The following is a 16356-nucleotide window of genomic DNA, read 5'->3' as shown; positions in this document are numbered from 1 at the left end:
CAGATTGTGCGGGACGGTGCCCGACCATCGTATTCCTCTTATCCTGAGGAACCTCAGACTGTGCGGGACGGTGCCGGACCATCGTATTCCTCTTATCCTGAGGAACCTCAGACTGTGCGGGACGGTGCCGGACCATCGTATTCCTCTTATCCTGAGGAACCTCAGACTGTGTGGGACGGTGCCGGACCATCGTATTCCTCTTATCCCGAGGAACCTCAGACTGTGCGGGACAGTGCCGGACCATCGTATTCCTCTTATCCTGAGGAACCTCAGACTGTGTGGGATGGTGCCGGACCATCGTATTTCTCTTACAGTCTGAGGTTCCTCAGGATGAGAGATGGTGCCGTCATTCCAACAGATAAGAAGTTTTTCTGTGCTGAGTGTGGGAAGTGTTTCAATTTGAAATCCGATCTTAGAGCACATAAAAAATCTCACATAGGTGAGAAGCCGCATTCCTGTCCTGAGTGCGGGAAATGTTTCCGTTTAAAATCTAGATTTATTGAGCATAAAAAATCTCACTCAGCTGAGAAGCCGTACTGTCCTGAGTGTGGGAAATTCTTCTTAACAAAGTCCCATCTTTCCTTACATCACAGATCTCACACAGGGGAAAAGCCATTTTCCTGCCCTGAATGCGGGAGATGTTTTCGAGCGAGGTCCAATCTTTACATACATTGGAGGTGTCACACTGGTGAGAAGCCATATTCCTGTCCTAATTGCGGGAAATGTTTTTCACAGAAGTCCAGTCTTAACACACATCAGAGATCTCACACGGGGGAAAAGCCGTATTCCTGTCTTGAGTGCGGGAAATGTTTTTCATACAAGTACATGCTTTCCAGCCATCAGACATTGCATACGGGGGAGAAGCCGTATTCTTGTCCTGAGTGCGGGAAATGTTTTTCACTGAAGTCCCACCTTTCCAGACATCAGAGATCTCACACGGGGTAGAAGCTGTATTCCTGTCCTGAGTGTGGAAAATTGTTTTTCAGATAAGTCCAGTCTTTCCAGACATCAGAGATCTCACACGGGGAAGAAGCCGTATTCATGTCCTGAGTGAGGGAAATGTTCCTCACTGAAGTCCTGTCTTCCTGTACATCAGGGGTCCCACACAACCCTCGAGGTGTATTAGTGAGTGCGGGAAATGTCTTGTATATGAATGTTGCTGGACATGTGGGGAAGAAGCACACCCTGATATACACCTCAGATATACTCCATGGCTGATCTTCATCATGTAAGAAACAGTTCATAAGGAGATCAGAGATCACCAAAGACATGGATGAAGTGTTGTACCGTGTTGGCCATTGATAGCAGGAGAAAAATAAAAATGGAGTCATTCCCTCTCATTGGCTGAGTACATTTTGTGGTGTAAACTCTTGCAAGAGGTCTGTTTTCTCAAGTCGTCTTCCAGGACGAAACACGTTAACGCCACCATTTATAAGGTGGTCTTCTAGGCCTTTTAAAATAAAAATGGAGTCATTGCCTCTCATTGGCTGAGTACATTTTGTGTTGGAAGATTTCACAGACACTTACAAGTCTGTTTCTATAAACTTTGTTGAAAAAATGTGACAAATTTTCACCCAACTCTCACAAATGTTGGTTATATTTTATTTCTTATGACCATTGGCTCCATCTAGTGGTCATAATGCTGTGTTGCCCTATTTTTACTAATGGGGCTCCTTTAGGAAAGAATACCACATTATGGCCACAAGATGGAGCTGAGGATCATAGGAAATCACTCTGTTCATTAAATTAGGCCAGAATTTTTCACGGCCGGGCAAATGCTTTGCACATTCATCCAACAATTATTTTTTTTATATAATAGACCCCTTTGTTGCCTTAGTTTTTAGACAGGAAAAGGAGGGGTAAACCGACCACGACTGTATGGTTAGTAACACGTTGCAGGATGTACTTTTGTGGCTAACAGAACCTGGTGTCAAGAAAAGACTAGAAAACATAAATAAATCACCGGGACCAGATGGCTTACACCCGAGAGTCCTCAAAGAACCTTGGTCAGTTTATAGCCAGACCATTATTCCTAATCTTTATAGACAGCATACTGAGAGGAATTGTACCAGCTGATTGGTACCAATGTGGTACCAATATTCAAAAAAGGGCAGAGACATATTCCAGGGAACTACAGGCCGGTCAGCCTAACATTAATAGTATGTAAATTATTGGAGAAAGCCAATGTGGTACCAATATTAAAAAAAAGGGCAGAGCCATATTCCGGGGAACTACAGGCCGGTCAGCCTAACATTAATAGTATGTAAATTATTGGAGAAAAGCCAATGTGGTACCAATATTCAAAAAAAGGGCAGAGCCATATTCCGGGGGAACTACAGGTTCTTGACATGATTTCATCATGTAGGTTTGACTTGCCGTGGTCTGATCGGTCCCTTCTTTCTATGTATTCTCTGCTTTCTTTTCTTTCTCCCGCTATCCTCTATTTCTCTCTTTCTCCCTTTTTTTTCTCCTTCTTTGCTTTTCTTTCTCTCTGATTAAAAATCTCAGTTGAATGAGTCAAGTGTTGTGGTATGTAAATTGGCTAAGCCCTCACTGTCCTTTGTGTGGAATGGCACTGCGGTGGAGCCCGAGTTTTTACTGATAATGTGGCATGGTGAGGGTTGCTGATACGATTTATATTGTACTTTCTTGTCACGCGGACACTTGAACGTTGTTTGTACTGTTGTTATTTTTCTTTGTCAAACAGAATAAAAATATATTTGACTCTAATATCAATAGTATGTAAATTATTGGAGACAAGCCAATGTGGTACCAATATTCAAAAAAGGGCAGAGCCATATTCCGGGGAACTACAGGCCGGTCAGCCTAACATTAATAGTATGTAAATTATTGGAGAAAAGCCAATGTGGTACCAATATTCAAAAAAAGGGCAGAGCCATATTCCGGGGAACTACAGGTTCTTGACATGATTTCATCGTGTAGGTTTGACTTGCCGTGGTCTGCTCGGTCCCTTCTTTCTATGTATTCTCTTGCTTTCTTTTCTTTCTCCCGCTATCCTCTATTGCTCTCTTTCTCCCTTTTTTTTCTCCTTCTTTGCTTTTCTTTCTCTCTGATTAAAAATCTCAGTTGAATGAGTCAAGTGTTGTAGTATGTAAATCAACTAAGCCCTCACTGTCCTTTGTGTGGAATGGCATTGTTTGCTCCTCGTAGGCGGTGGAGCCCAAGTTTTTACTGATAATGTGGCATGGTGAGGGTTGCTGATAGGATTTATATTGTACTTTCTTGTCACGCGGACACTTGAACGTTGTTTGTACTGTTGTTATTTTTCTTTGTCAAACAGAATAAAAATATATTTGACTCTAATATCAATAGTATGTAAATGACATATTCCGGGGAACTACAGGTCGGTCAGCCTAATATCAATAGTATGTAAATTACTGGAGGGAATGATAAGGGACTATATCTAAGAATTTGCTGATGGAAATCGTATCATTAGTAGTAATCAGCATGGGTTTATGAAGGGTCGTTCTTGCCAAACCATCCTGTTTACATTCTACAAGGAAGAGAGCTGCCATCTAGATAAGGGGAGGCCTGTGGATGTGGTGTATCTGGATTTTGCAAATACATTCCCCCCATAAATGCTTAATCTACAAACTGATCAACATCAATAGTATGTAAACTATTGGAGGAGATAAGGGACCATATCCAAGAAGTTTCTGATGGAAACAGTATCATTAGTAGTAATCAAAGCAGGAACAAAGATTGTCTCTGGACAGCCGCACACTGAACAAATTATAGCCTTTATTGAAAAAAGGACAGCACTACAAGTCACAGCAACATAAAACCCAACGGCTGACGTGTTTCGCACTAACACTAGTGCGTAGTCTTAGCTATGACTAAGCACTAGTGTTAGTGCGAAACGCGGCTATTCCCTTTCCCATTAGTAGTAATCAGCATGGGTTTATGAAGGGTCGTTGTTTTGCCAGACCAATCTGTTAACATTCTACAAGGAAGGGAGCTGCCAGAAATAAGGGGAGGCCTGTGGATGTGGTGTATCTGGATTTTACGCCGGCGTATCTATTGATACGCCACGTAAGTTAAAAGATGCGCCGTTGTATCTAGGCGCGGTATTCTGGAACCTAGATACGCCTGAAATCTGGCTTCAGCCGACCGACGTAAGTTGCCAAACGCAGTCGTATCTTGGGGTGCATATTTACGCTGGCCGCAAGGGGCGCTTCCGTAGATTTACGCGTCGAATATGTAAATGAGCTAGATATGCCGATTCACGAACGTACTTGCGCCCCCGCTACGCCGTTTACGTAAGGCTTACGTCCGGCATAACGTGACCCCTGCTATATGAGGTGCAGGTAATGCAAAGTATGGACGTCGGCACAAGCGTATCTTTTTACGTCGTTTACGTAGTTGTACGTGAATGGGGCTGTGCGTAGGTTACGTTCACGTCACAGGCATTGAGCCGGCGTAACTTAGGGAGAAAATTTGACGTGATACTGACCGTTCGTTAGGCGCTTCATTTACATGGGGTCACGATTAATTTCCATACAACACACCCCCTACCAGCCTCCTTTGAATTTGGCGGGCTTACGCCGAAACATATACGCTACGCAGCCGTAACTTACGGAGCAAGTGCTTTGTGAATACAGTACTTGCCTCACTAAGTTACGTCGGCGTAGCGCATATGAGATGCGCTACGCCCGACTATAGATACCCCGCGGTACGTGAATCTGGAACTTAATCTACAAATTGATCAACATCAATAGTATGTAAACTATTGGAGGGGATGATAAGGGACCATATCCAAGAATTTGCTGATGGAAATAGTATCATTAGTAGTAACCAGGATGGATTTATAAAAGGTCGTTCTTGCCAAACCACCCTGTTAACATTCTACAAGGAAGTGAGCTGCCATCTAGATAGTTGGAGGCCTGAGGATGTGGTGTATCTGGATTTTGCAAAAACATTCAATACATTCCCCCATAATTGCTTAATCTACAAACTGATCAACATCAATAGTATGCAAACTATTGGAGGGGAAGATAAGGGACCATAGAATGGGGAAGACACATATAAGAGAAAGAATAGTACTGCACACCCCGAGTAGTACAATGTGGGAGGTTTCCCCCCAGGAAGGGGCTTTCTAGGCAGGACCATATTCCCCAAAATGTTCTGATGGAAACAATATCATTATGCCGCGTACACACGATTGGAGTTCCGATGGAACAATATCCGATGGAATTTTTAGTCGGAATTCCGATGAAGCTGACTTTCATCAGTCTTGCCTACACACCATCAGACTAAATTCTGACCGTCCAAAACGCGGTGACGTAAAACACTACGACGAGCCGAGAAAAATTAAGTTCAATGCTTCAGAGCATGCGTCGACTTGATTCTGAGAATGCGTGGATTTTTCTCCGATGGAGTTCCACACAGACGATAGGAATTTCCTATAGTTTTATTTTTCATCTGAAAAATTTAAAACATGTTCTAATTTTTTTGTACACCGTTGGAAAAAAGTCTGATCGGGCCCACACACGATCGTTTTTTCAGATGAAAAAAGTCTTGATTGAATTGCAAAAGCATTCAAAACAGTTCCCCATACACACATTTAGGGGTAGATTCAGGTAGGAAGCGCGTATTTGTGTGCGGGCGTAACGTATCCTATTTACGGTACGCCTCCGCAACTTTGACAGGCAAGTGCAGTATTCACAAAGCAAAGTTGCGGCGGCGTAGCGTAAATAGGCCGGCGTAAGCCCGCCTAATTCAAATGTGGAACATGTGGGCGTGTTTTATGTTAATTTATTGTGACCCCACGTAAATGACGCTTTTTACGAACGGCACATTCGACGTCTGTGAAAGTATCCCAGTGCGCATGCTCCAAATTAACCCGCAAAAAGCCAATGCTTTTGACGTGAACGTAAATGACGCACAGCCCTATTCGCGAACGGCTTATGCAAACGACGTAATCGGCGGAAAATTCGACGCTGGCCCGACGTTCATACTTAACATTGGCTGCGCCTCATATAGCAGGGGTAACTTTACGCCGGAAAAAGCCTTACGTAAACGGCGTATCTGTACTGTGACGGCCGGGCATACGTTCGTGAATAGGCGTATCTAGCTGATTTACATATTCTAGATGTAAATCAACTTACACGCCCCTATCGGCCAGCGTAAATATGCAGTTAAGATACAACGGCGTAGGAGACTTACGCTGGTCGTATCTTAGACAAATTCTGGCGTATCTGATTCTTTGAATCAGACGCCAAGATACGACGCCTCACACTCAGAGATACGACGGCTTATCTGGAGATACGCCGTCGTATCTCTTACGTGAATCTGGCTATTAATCTACAAGCTGAGGTCTGCGGCATGGACCATAAGGTTTGTTCTTGGATAGAAAACTGGTTACATGTGCGTGTCCAAAGGGTTGTGATAAATAAAGTTTACTCAAACTGGTCTGGAGTGTTCTCAGGGCTGGGCTCAGCATCTTTATTTTAATTTTCAAATTTTATTGACAATTGAACAGTACAACATAGCCAAAACAATCAGGGGGGGTTAGAAAGAGTGGGGGAAGACCTTTTGTCTTGCAAGGGCAAGGGAGGGGGAAAGGGAAGGTGAGGAGCACCGGGGGATATGTTTAGCATAGTCCGAACACGGACAACCATTTCAGCAGGGAGTAATATCCATTGGCAATATATGAACAAAGGGGCACCCCGCCTGCCCTGAATATGCGATCCATGTGGGCAGGCGGAGGGTAGGGTGGGCGTATGCTCTTAGGTAGTTGCAAGTATAACTCCTTTAATGATAAGCATCTTAGATGAATCTGAGGTACCAAGGATAGTTAAAAAAACTTGGAGACAGTCTGGTAGCCCAAAAACAAGAAAGAACGCCGAAGTGTCCCATGGGGATAAAACAATAAAAACAGAACAAACAATTTCACAACAAACAGTTAGGAAAAAGGGAGAGAAAAAGATAATTGAAAGTTAGATGGGAAACTAGAAAATGCATTTCCTGAGGAAAATGCGAGTGGGAATGCTGAATTGCTGAGCCCGCACCAAAGCCATTCACCATAACCACTACACTATCTTTAGGACACACAGCTCCTTTCTCTATCTGCAAAGTAGAGAGTATGCTGACTTCCTGGTCGCCCCTCCCCCCTCAAGAGGTTTCCCCTCCCCCCCAGGTCAGTGAGGAGGAATATTGCACTGAGGTCAGGAAAGTTATTTATGGAAAGAAATAACATTACAAACGCTTTTAATTCACAGATCTAATACATGAATTACGCCTTCAACAAAACTTAATAAATCCACAACCGTACATGCGATCGTTACAGCGACTTCACCGTTTGAAAGACACGGCCCTTGTGAACGCATCGATATGAAATTTATGTTGATAAACTTAAAATTGTGGCCATGCCAACGATTTAGAAAAGAGCGTCTTTGTGCGTTTTGCAGAAACATTTTTTAGACTTTTTAACATGACGGTCAATGGGAGGGAGTTTGAGGTGCTTGTCCTTTAGAAGCTCCTGGAACTAAAAGTCAAATGCCTATCGCAAAACTGATCACATTGCCTGAAACCAGACAAGCATAGCTACGTTTTGATATATAAATTGTGTATGACAAGTAGATCTTGTGGGCGTGAGAGCAATTTGTTCCCCCTTTTTTAAAGATAATTTTTTTTTGTGGATGATCTGCACTCTAAAGGTCACATGACACACTCTAAATCCCCTCCATAGGATTACATTATAACCGATAAATTTTTCTGAAAAAATCACTAAACGTAAATTGCGTTTTCACAAAAACCGTAAAAGATATCAATCTAAAAAGTCAGTTTCGGATAGCTGAATATTTTGTGACCGCTTTAAAGTTTGTTTGGTGTCTGTAAGTGAAAGTATGAAGGAGAAGAAGCATTTGGCAGCGCGTGTGATTTGAAGCGGGAAAAAGGATGTTCTCATTGACTTCAATGTTAAAAAAAAGTGTCTAAAAGCTTAATATTTTAAAAAGTATAAATAGTACAAAAAAACTTGAAGAAGTCCCATCGTTAGCTGGACGAGACGAACATTTTAAAAGTTGAATGGTCTCAATAGCTGAAAGTATGCAGAAGTTACGCAGAGCCAAAAAACGTACGGAATAAAATTTAAATTAAAATTTTGCTGAATAGCTGAGCCCGCACCAAAGCCATTCACCATAACCACTACACTATCTTTAGGACACACAGCTCCTTTCTCTATCTGCAAAGTAGAGAGTATCCTGACTTCCTGGTCGCCCCTCCCCCCTCAAGAGGTTTCCCCTCCCCCCAGGTCAGTGAGGAGGAATATTGCACTGAGGTCAGGAAAGTTATTTATGGAAAGAAATAACATTACAAACGCCTTTTATTCACAGACCAATACATGAATTACGCCTTCAAACAAAACGTAATAAATCCACAACCGTACATGCGATCGATACAGCGACTACACCGGCCCTTGTGAACGCATCGATATGAAATTTATGTTGATAAACTTAAAATTGTGGCCATGCCAGCGATTTAGAAAAGAGCGTCTTTGTGTGTTTGCAGGAAAATTTTTAAATTTTTAACATGACGGTCAATGAGAGTGGTTTTGTCGCTCTTGTCCTTTAGAAGCTCCTGGAACTAAAACTAAAATACGTATCACAAAACTGATCACATTGCCTGAAACCAGACAAGCATACCTACGTTTTGATATATAAATTGTGTATGACAAGTAGATCTTGTGGGCGTGAGAGCAATTTGTTCCCCCTTTTTTTAAAGATAATTTTTGTTTTCAAAGATCTCCACTGTAAAGGTCACATGACACACTCTAAATCCCTTCCATAGGATTACATTATAACCGATTCCATTTTCTGAAAAAATCGCTAAACTTAAATTGCGTTTTCACAAAAACCGTAAAAGATATCAATCTAAAAAGTCATGTTTGGATAGCTGAATATTTTGTGACCACTTTAAAGTTTGTTTGGTGTCTGTAAGTGAAAGTATGAAGGAGCTGAAACTTTTGGCAGAACGTGTGTTTTGAAGCAGGAAAAAGGATGTTCTCATTGACTTCAATGTTAAAAAAAAGTGTCTAAAAGCTTAATATTTTAAAAAGTATAAATAGTACAAAAAAACTTGAAGAAGTCCCATCGTTAGCTGAATGAGACGAACATTTTAAAAGTTAAATGGTCTCAATAGCTGAAAGTATGCAGAAGTTACGCAGAGCCAAAAAACGTACGGAATAAAATTAAAATTAAAATTAAGAAGAAGAATAATAAAAAACGAATATCAATACTGGGAATGCTTATTAAAGCATTCCCACTAATTAAGAATAATAAAAAACGAATATCAATACTGGGAATGCTTATTAAAGCATTCCCACTAATAATAAAAAACGAATATCAATACTGGGAATGCTTATTAAAGCATTCCCACTAATAATAAAAAACGAATATCAATACTGGGAATGCTTATTAAAGCATTCCCACTAATTAAGAAGAAGAATAATAAAAAACGAATATCAATACTGGGAATGCTTTTTAAAGCATTCCCACTAATAAATTTACGGATATCAATACTGGGAATGCTTATTAAAGCATTCCCACTAATAAAGAAGAGGAGAAAGTAAGAGACACGGACAACCGGTTTTGCTAATGAGTCCACAGTGACTCACCTGTTGATGATCCGACTCGTCATTCCTGCCTTCTTAAGCCTTCCAGTTCAGTTGCTCTCTGCCTCCACCTTGGTCAACATCACAGAGTCCATCTCCTGTGTTCCTGTTGAAGACTTGCTTGACTGACGTCCCTTCTTTCTCCTGATCCTGCTTGCTGTTCTACACGTTCTTCTCTGGCTCTCTGACATTTGGCTTGGCTGACTATCTGATCCGGTTCCTGAACTCTGACTATGTTTTGACTACGGTTACTCTGTTTATCTTTTTATTAATATTAAACAACTGTGATTTCTGTCTCGGTCTGATTCATGGTTTCTGACAAGTGGTAAGTGGGGTACCACAAGGTTCTGTCTTTGGACCAATTCTGTTTAATTTATCCATAACGGGGTAAATAGCTCAATTTCATTTTTTTTGCTGACGACACAAAGTAGGACAATAACTTCACATCAGGATATAGAAAAATTACAGAAAGACCTGAATACAATAATGGGTAGTGTTGAGCAGAATATGCCATATTCGATTTCGCGATATATCTCGAATATATATTCGAATATTCGAGATATATTCGCTAAATTCGAATATTCGTGATATTTTATCGAAAGTAAATGATTGCGATTTTTCGCTATTGCGAATGCGAAAATAATTGCGATTTTTTGATAACTGCGGTAGGAGCACTCTGATTGGCTCAGAATATTCGTGATATTTTATCGAAATATCGCAACATGCGAATGCGATATTTATTGCGCAATTTCGAGAAATGCTGGAGGAGCGCTCTGATTGGCTCAGAATATTCGTGATATTTTATCGAAATATCGCAACATGCGAATGCGATATTTATTGCGCAATTTCGAGAAATGCTGTAGGAGCACTCTGATTGGCTCAGAATATTCGTGATATTTTACAATACAAAATAATTGCGAATATTCGGCAAATGCGGAAGGAGCACTCTGATTGGCTCAGAATATTCTTGATATTTTACAATACAAAATAATTGCGAATATTCGGCAAATGCAGAAGGAGCACTCTGATTGGCTCAGAATATTCTTGATATTTTACAATACAAAATAATTGCGAATATTCGGCAAATGCAGAAGGAGCACTCTGATTGGCTCAGAATATTCTTGATATTTTACAATACAAAATAATTGCGAATATTCGGCAAATGCGGAAGGAGCACTCTGATTGGCTCAGAATATTCTTGATATTTTACAATAGAAAATAAAAAGTGTTTTGCATTGGTGGTGATTCTTTACTCTATCCATCTGTCACAGCCGTTTGTCAATCAAACACCTTAAAGATTGAACACGTTCATGCTGCATGCTTTGGACTTTTTTTCACTTCACATATCAAAGACATTTTTATGAAAGATTATTTTTCTATTATTGGGACTATATTTCTTTATATATTTGTTTCACTGTGTATTTCACAAGTTATTTGCGCTTGCTTATTTTATAATTTGCCCACATGTCTTGTCACTAGACATATTTTTTATTCTTGTAGAGCGACTCCATTTTCTGTCTTGTATTAATTTATGTTGTATAACATTTTTGAGTTGCTGCTGTATTCTCCCCTTTTTTAAGGTATGCGCAATTTTTTCCTTCTTACAAAAAATAATAATATCAAACATACAAATATTCATAACATACACATACACATACACAAAGCCCCCCCCTTTTGCATCAGAGACAATCAGAGTTCTCCTACCACAGTTATCGAAAATTCGCAATCATTTTCGCATTCGCAATAGCGAAAAATCGCAATTTTTTTTTTTTCAATTTGGCAACATAATAGGATCGCCTCAGCTTAGCTACTCGGCCCAGGGTCTCTAATCATACCAGCAATGCTTTTAGACGTCGATAGGATGTGATCTGTTTTAAAAATCAAATTGAAAAAATGCGAATATTCGGAATTGCGAATATTCACCGCGAAATTCGAAATATAGCGCGATTTCTCGAATATGCTATATTCGAGTCGAATATTCGCAATGCGAATATTCGTGAGCAACACTAATAATGGGGTGGGCAACTAGATGGAAAATGAAGTTTAATGTTGAAGACTGTAAAGTGATGCACTTGGGGGCTAAAAATATAAATGTAAGTTACCAGTGCCGATCCTGACCTCCCTGGGGCCCTAAGCAAAATTACATGGCACATTAAAAATGAGAAGCGGGGGGCGCTGACGACAGTGACATGTCACATTAAAGAAAGTTAAGAAGCGGGGGGTGTTCTGCTGTCGGAAATTACCGAAATTACATCTTACATTAAATTGAGAAGCAGGGGGTGCTGACTTCTTACCTCTTCTCCCATGCAGCCAGCGAGTTGAGAAGCGGGGTGAGGGGGCGAAAATGACTTCTTACCAGGCGGGTCCTCTAGTAATTTGGGGGGCCCTTCGCAGCTTTGCGGGGCCCTAAGTGGCTTGCATAGTGAGCCTATAGGGCGGATCGGCCCTGCAAGTTACTCACTAGGGGGAGGACTTCTGGGGGAATCCAGGATGGAGAAAGATCTGAGGGGTCCTAGTAGAAGACTCAGCAATAGCAATCAAATCCAGCAGAATATTAGCATGTATAAAAAGGGATTCCCTCCAGAGATAAAACAATAATCCTACCACTTTATAAAACTCTGGTCTGGTCACATCCGGATTATTCTGTCCAGTTCTGGTCCCCGGTACTCGGAAGGGATGTGCTGGAGCTGGAGAGAGTCCAGAGAAGGGCAACTAAATTAATATGGGGAGAGATATCCATGGCACATTGGGCCACGACAGGGCTGATGAGTGCTTTTTTTTTGTATGCTCAGGTTATGAGGTTTTTTTGTTTGTAGACCCAGCACATGGTCAGTAGTGCAGGCTACAGTGTGACCGGTGTGTGAATGTGGGGGTGGCACTCCTGCCAGTAAGGGGTGTCACCCTGGCTTGTCGGGGAGAATTTATCCCCACGGCCGTGTAAATGTGGTATGAATGGACAGCGACACCATTGGAGCCTTGGCGCGGCGTTGTTGCTCCCAAGTCCTGCATGGTGGACTTGGGCTAATCCAATGTGATGTGGATGTGGTGTGTGTGAGCTAGGGACCACAGTGGTGTGCATGCGTGCATTGTCCGTGTGCCATGATGAATGTGTGTGTTTAACGTGCAAAGATGCCTACTGTGATGCATCTCCTGACTGCTGTTCCCTCAGCAGACGGGGTAGCCTCGGTTAGGGGGGGAATGTCTGGTTCGGGGGTCAGATCATCACGTATGTCAATCTCCAGGCCCTTTCTCATGGCGTAGTTGTGCAGCATGCAACATGCACCGATGATCTGGCACACAAAGTTTGGGGAATACAACAGGGTCCCCCCCGGACTTATCCAGGCATCGGAAACGGGACTTCAGGATGCCAAATGTGCGTTACACCACTGCACGGGTACGTATGTGTGCAGCATTGTATCTTCTCTCTCCTCTGGTTTGGGGATTCCGGTATGGGGTCCAAGTGCATATGCAGAGTGACCTGGAAGGGAAAAGACAGGAGGGTGTTAGTCGTGCATGTGCCCCTCGTGATGTCTGCATCATGGGGTCGGACAGTCATGCCTGACTCCCATGTCACTCACCAACCAGCCAGCTGTCCCCGTACATGTTCTGTTCAAATTCTGTTGGGATGTTGCTTTGACGGTATATGTAGCTGTCGTGGCTGGCCCCTGGGTGTTTGGCACGGACGTGCCATATGAGGCATTGGGCATCGGCTATCACCTGTACGTTGATGTAATGCAAATGCTTACGATTACGGTATATGTGCTCTGTGGCACGGGGGGGGGGGCGTAGTGCCACATGTGTGCAATCAGTGGCCCCCACGGTGCGTGGGAATCCTGCAATTCTGAAGAAATCCTGCATTGCCTTCAGCCGCAGATGCTCATGGGTGGGTCTGATGATGTGGTGGGACATGCGTCTGAGGATTGCGGGGACAACCTGGTGCACACATATGCACATGGAGGATTGTGCCATCCCAGCCACAACTCCACTTGTACACTGGAACGAGCCACTGGCAAGGAAATGGAGTGTTGCCAGTACCTTGACCAGTGGCTCCACTGCATGTGAGCGATCTGTCTTGCTGGATGACAAACAGTTATCTTAAACTCAATGGTTCGAAAACAGAACTTCTCCTGTTTCACGCTAACCGGAAAAAATCACCCCGCGTCAACATGGACTCCCCCGCCCATTCTGGGTAAAACTATCACCCCTAGCACCAAAGTCAAAAGTCTCGGAGTCATTTTTCGATACTTACATGACAATGGATGCACAAATAGGGTCAGTAGTCAGCGGATCCCACCATCTGCTGCGCCTACTACGCAAACTCACTCCCTTTATCCCGAAAGAGGACATAGCAGTCGTGGTGGGAATAATCATCAATTCCAGACTCGACTACGCAAATGCCCTCTATCTAGGACTCCCCAAATACCAAATCACTCGTCTGCAAGTCGTTCAAAATACGGCCGCTCGACTAGTGACTGGGAAAAAACCATGGGAATCAATCTCACCTTCACTGAGATCCCTTCATTGGTTGCCGGTAAAAGACAGAACCACTTTCAAGGCACTCTGCCTAATACATAAGTGTATTCAAGGCAACGCCCACCAATATCTATGCGAAAAAATAAAAGCCCAATCGCATTCTGCGATCCACCAATCAAAACCTCCTCCAGATACCCAAAGCAAATACTACAATAAATTATGTATGTAAGGCCTTTTAGAATTCTACTTATAATGAGTGAAATAACACTGGCTCTGAAACTCTTAACCCCTTACAATCATATGTAACAGTTAAGGAAGGACACTAGCCTTAGAACCTGTAAGATTGGGGTTATCAGACTCCAGCGATAGATGCGTTTTCCAGCGAGTACGCCAGTCCAGAACTGAGTTTTTAAGGGCCTGCGTAGCCCACTTTTATTTAAAAGCACAAGAGTTCACAAATACAACAGCAGCCCTCGCAGGGGGTTCCACCATTCCTGTATCTTGCCAAATCAACAGTTTAGCCTCCTGGCTTCCACACTTGCCATCCGGCTGTTTCAGGCCTTTAGCCTAGGCCCCAGTTCTGTTCCTCAGAACTAACAGTTTCCCAGAGTTAAGCACACACCTAGCTTACTCCTGTCAGCGTCTTGCTGCTCAATCATTAAGGACATCTGCCTCCTGTAGACATGCACACAGCCTCTGACTCCACTCAGAGGGATTTGGGAATCCACCTGATTCCCGGGAACAGACTTCCTGTCTGTGGGTGGGGCTCTGAGCCATAGTCAGGTCAGAAGTAAATAGCTGAACACACAGCTGTGCAATTAGGGCCAGATTCTCCAAGATCCCGCGATGGCGTAGTGTAAGCCATTTACACTACGCCACCGCAACTTACTGGAGCAAGTGCCGTATTCTCCAAGCACTTGCTCCGTAATTTGCGGCGGCGTAGTGTAAATGGCCCGGCGTATGGCCGTGTAATTCAAAGGGGGCGGCTTGTATTCAAATTACGCGCGCCCCCGCGCCGATTGAACTGCGCATGCGCCGGGCTGAAAAATAGCCCAGTGCGCATGCTCCAGCTCACGACGGAAAACGTCAATGACGCCGACGTGAGCGTCATTGACGTAAAGTCGTATTCAAGAACGACTTACGAAAACGACGTAACCGACGGAAAAAGACGACGCGGACCCGACCCCATACTTAACATGGCATATGGCGGACTGGCGTAAGGTTACCCCTCATATAGCAGGGGTAACCTTACGCTTACGTAAACGACGAGTATGCAACGCAAATTCGTTCAGGAATCGGTGTATCAGGCTCATTTGCATAGTCAAATGAGACCTAAACGTAAACGCCACCTAGCGGTCAGCGTTGTATTGCATTTAGGATCCGACGGTGTAAGTGACTTACACCAGTCGGATCCTAGCCTAATTCCGGCGTATCTTGTTTTGCGAATACAAAACAATGATACGCTGGCGGGAATTTCGAATTACGCCGGTGTATCAGTAGATATAACGGCGTAACTCTTTTGAGAATCTGGCCCTTAATGTGTCTTTCTCTCCAAAATATGGCGTAAACCAGCAATCTTTCCCATAGCACAGAGTCCCACCCTCGCAAACCTTAAACCCTTACAGGAGTGTGTACACTTTTTCCGTGGGACTTCCTGTGCCATTTCCTGCTTCTTATCTTCCGGGTGCCTATGCGACTCCTCCTCTCGCCGTAAGCTGTCACAGCCGGGTGCCCACAGTTGCCATGACGGCACTGAGGAGAGGAGCGAGCCTCCGTGAGGCCACATCGCTGGACCGTGTGGCAGGTGAGTGTTGGTTTATTAAAATTCAGCAGCTATGCTTTTTGTAGCTGCTGACTTTTGAAAAACTAAAAAAAACGGGCTTTGCACTTCCTATACTGTGTGAGTGGCTGTCTAGAGACAAGTTTTATGCCGCGTACACACGATCATTTTTCGGCATGAAGAAAACAACGTTTTTCAGCGTCTCGAACAAACTTCGTTTTTTCCAACTTCATCATTAAAACGACGTTGCCTACACACCATCGTTTTTAAAAAATGCTCCAGCAAAGCGCGGTGACGTAGAACACGTACAACGGCACCATAAAGGGGAAGTTCAATGCGGATGGCGCCACCCTTGGGGCTGCTTTAGCTGATTCCGTGTTAGTAAAAGACGATTCGCGCTTTTCTGTCTGTTACAGCGTGATGAATGTGCGATCTCCATTACGAACGCTAGTTTTACCAGAACGAGCGC

General features: G+C 43.2%; 1 protein-coding gene across 1 annotated transcript; it reads left to right on the top strand.

The window, feature by feature from the left end:
• Positions 1–269: 269 nt before the first annotated feature.
• On the top strand, positions 270–927 carry LOC120910753 (oocyte zinc finger protein XlCOF22-like; the record flags this gene model as incomplete). Its single annotated transcript, XM_040322487.1, has 1 exon — positions 270–927. A coding segment is annotated over exon 1 (597 nt), but the record flags the coding sequence as incomplete, so codon positions are not given.
• Between the last annotated feature and the right edge of the window lie 15429 nt (positions 928–16356).

This window comes from Rana temporaria, chromosome 8 (assembly GCF_905171775.1).
Source record: "Rana temporaria chromosome 8, aRanTem1.1, whole genome shotgun sequence".
Classification (NCBI taxonomy): Eukaryota; Metazoa; Chordata; class Amphibia; order Anura; family Ranidae; genus Rana; species Rana temporaria.
This window is presented reverse-complemented; position numbering and strand designations above follow the sequence as displayed.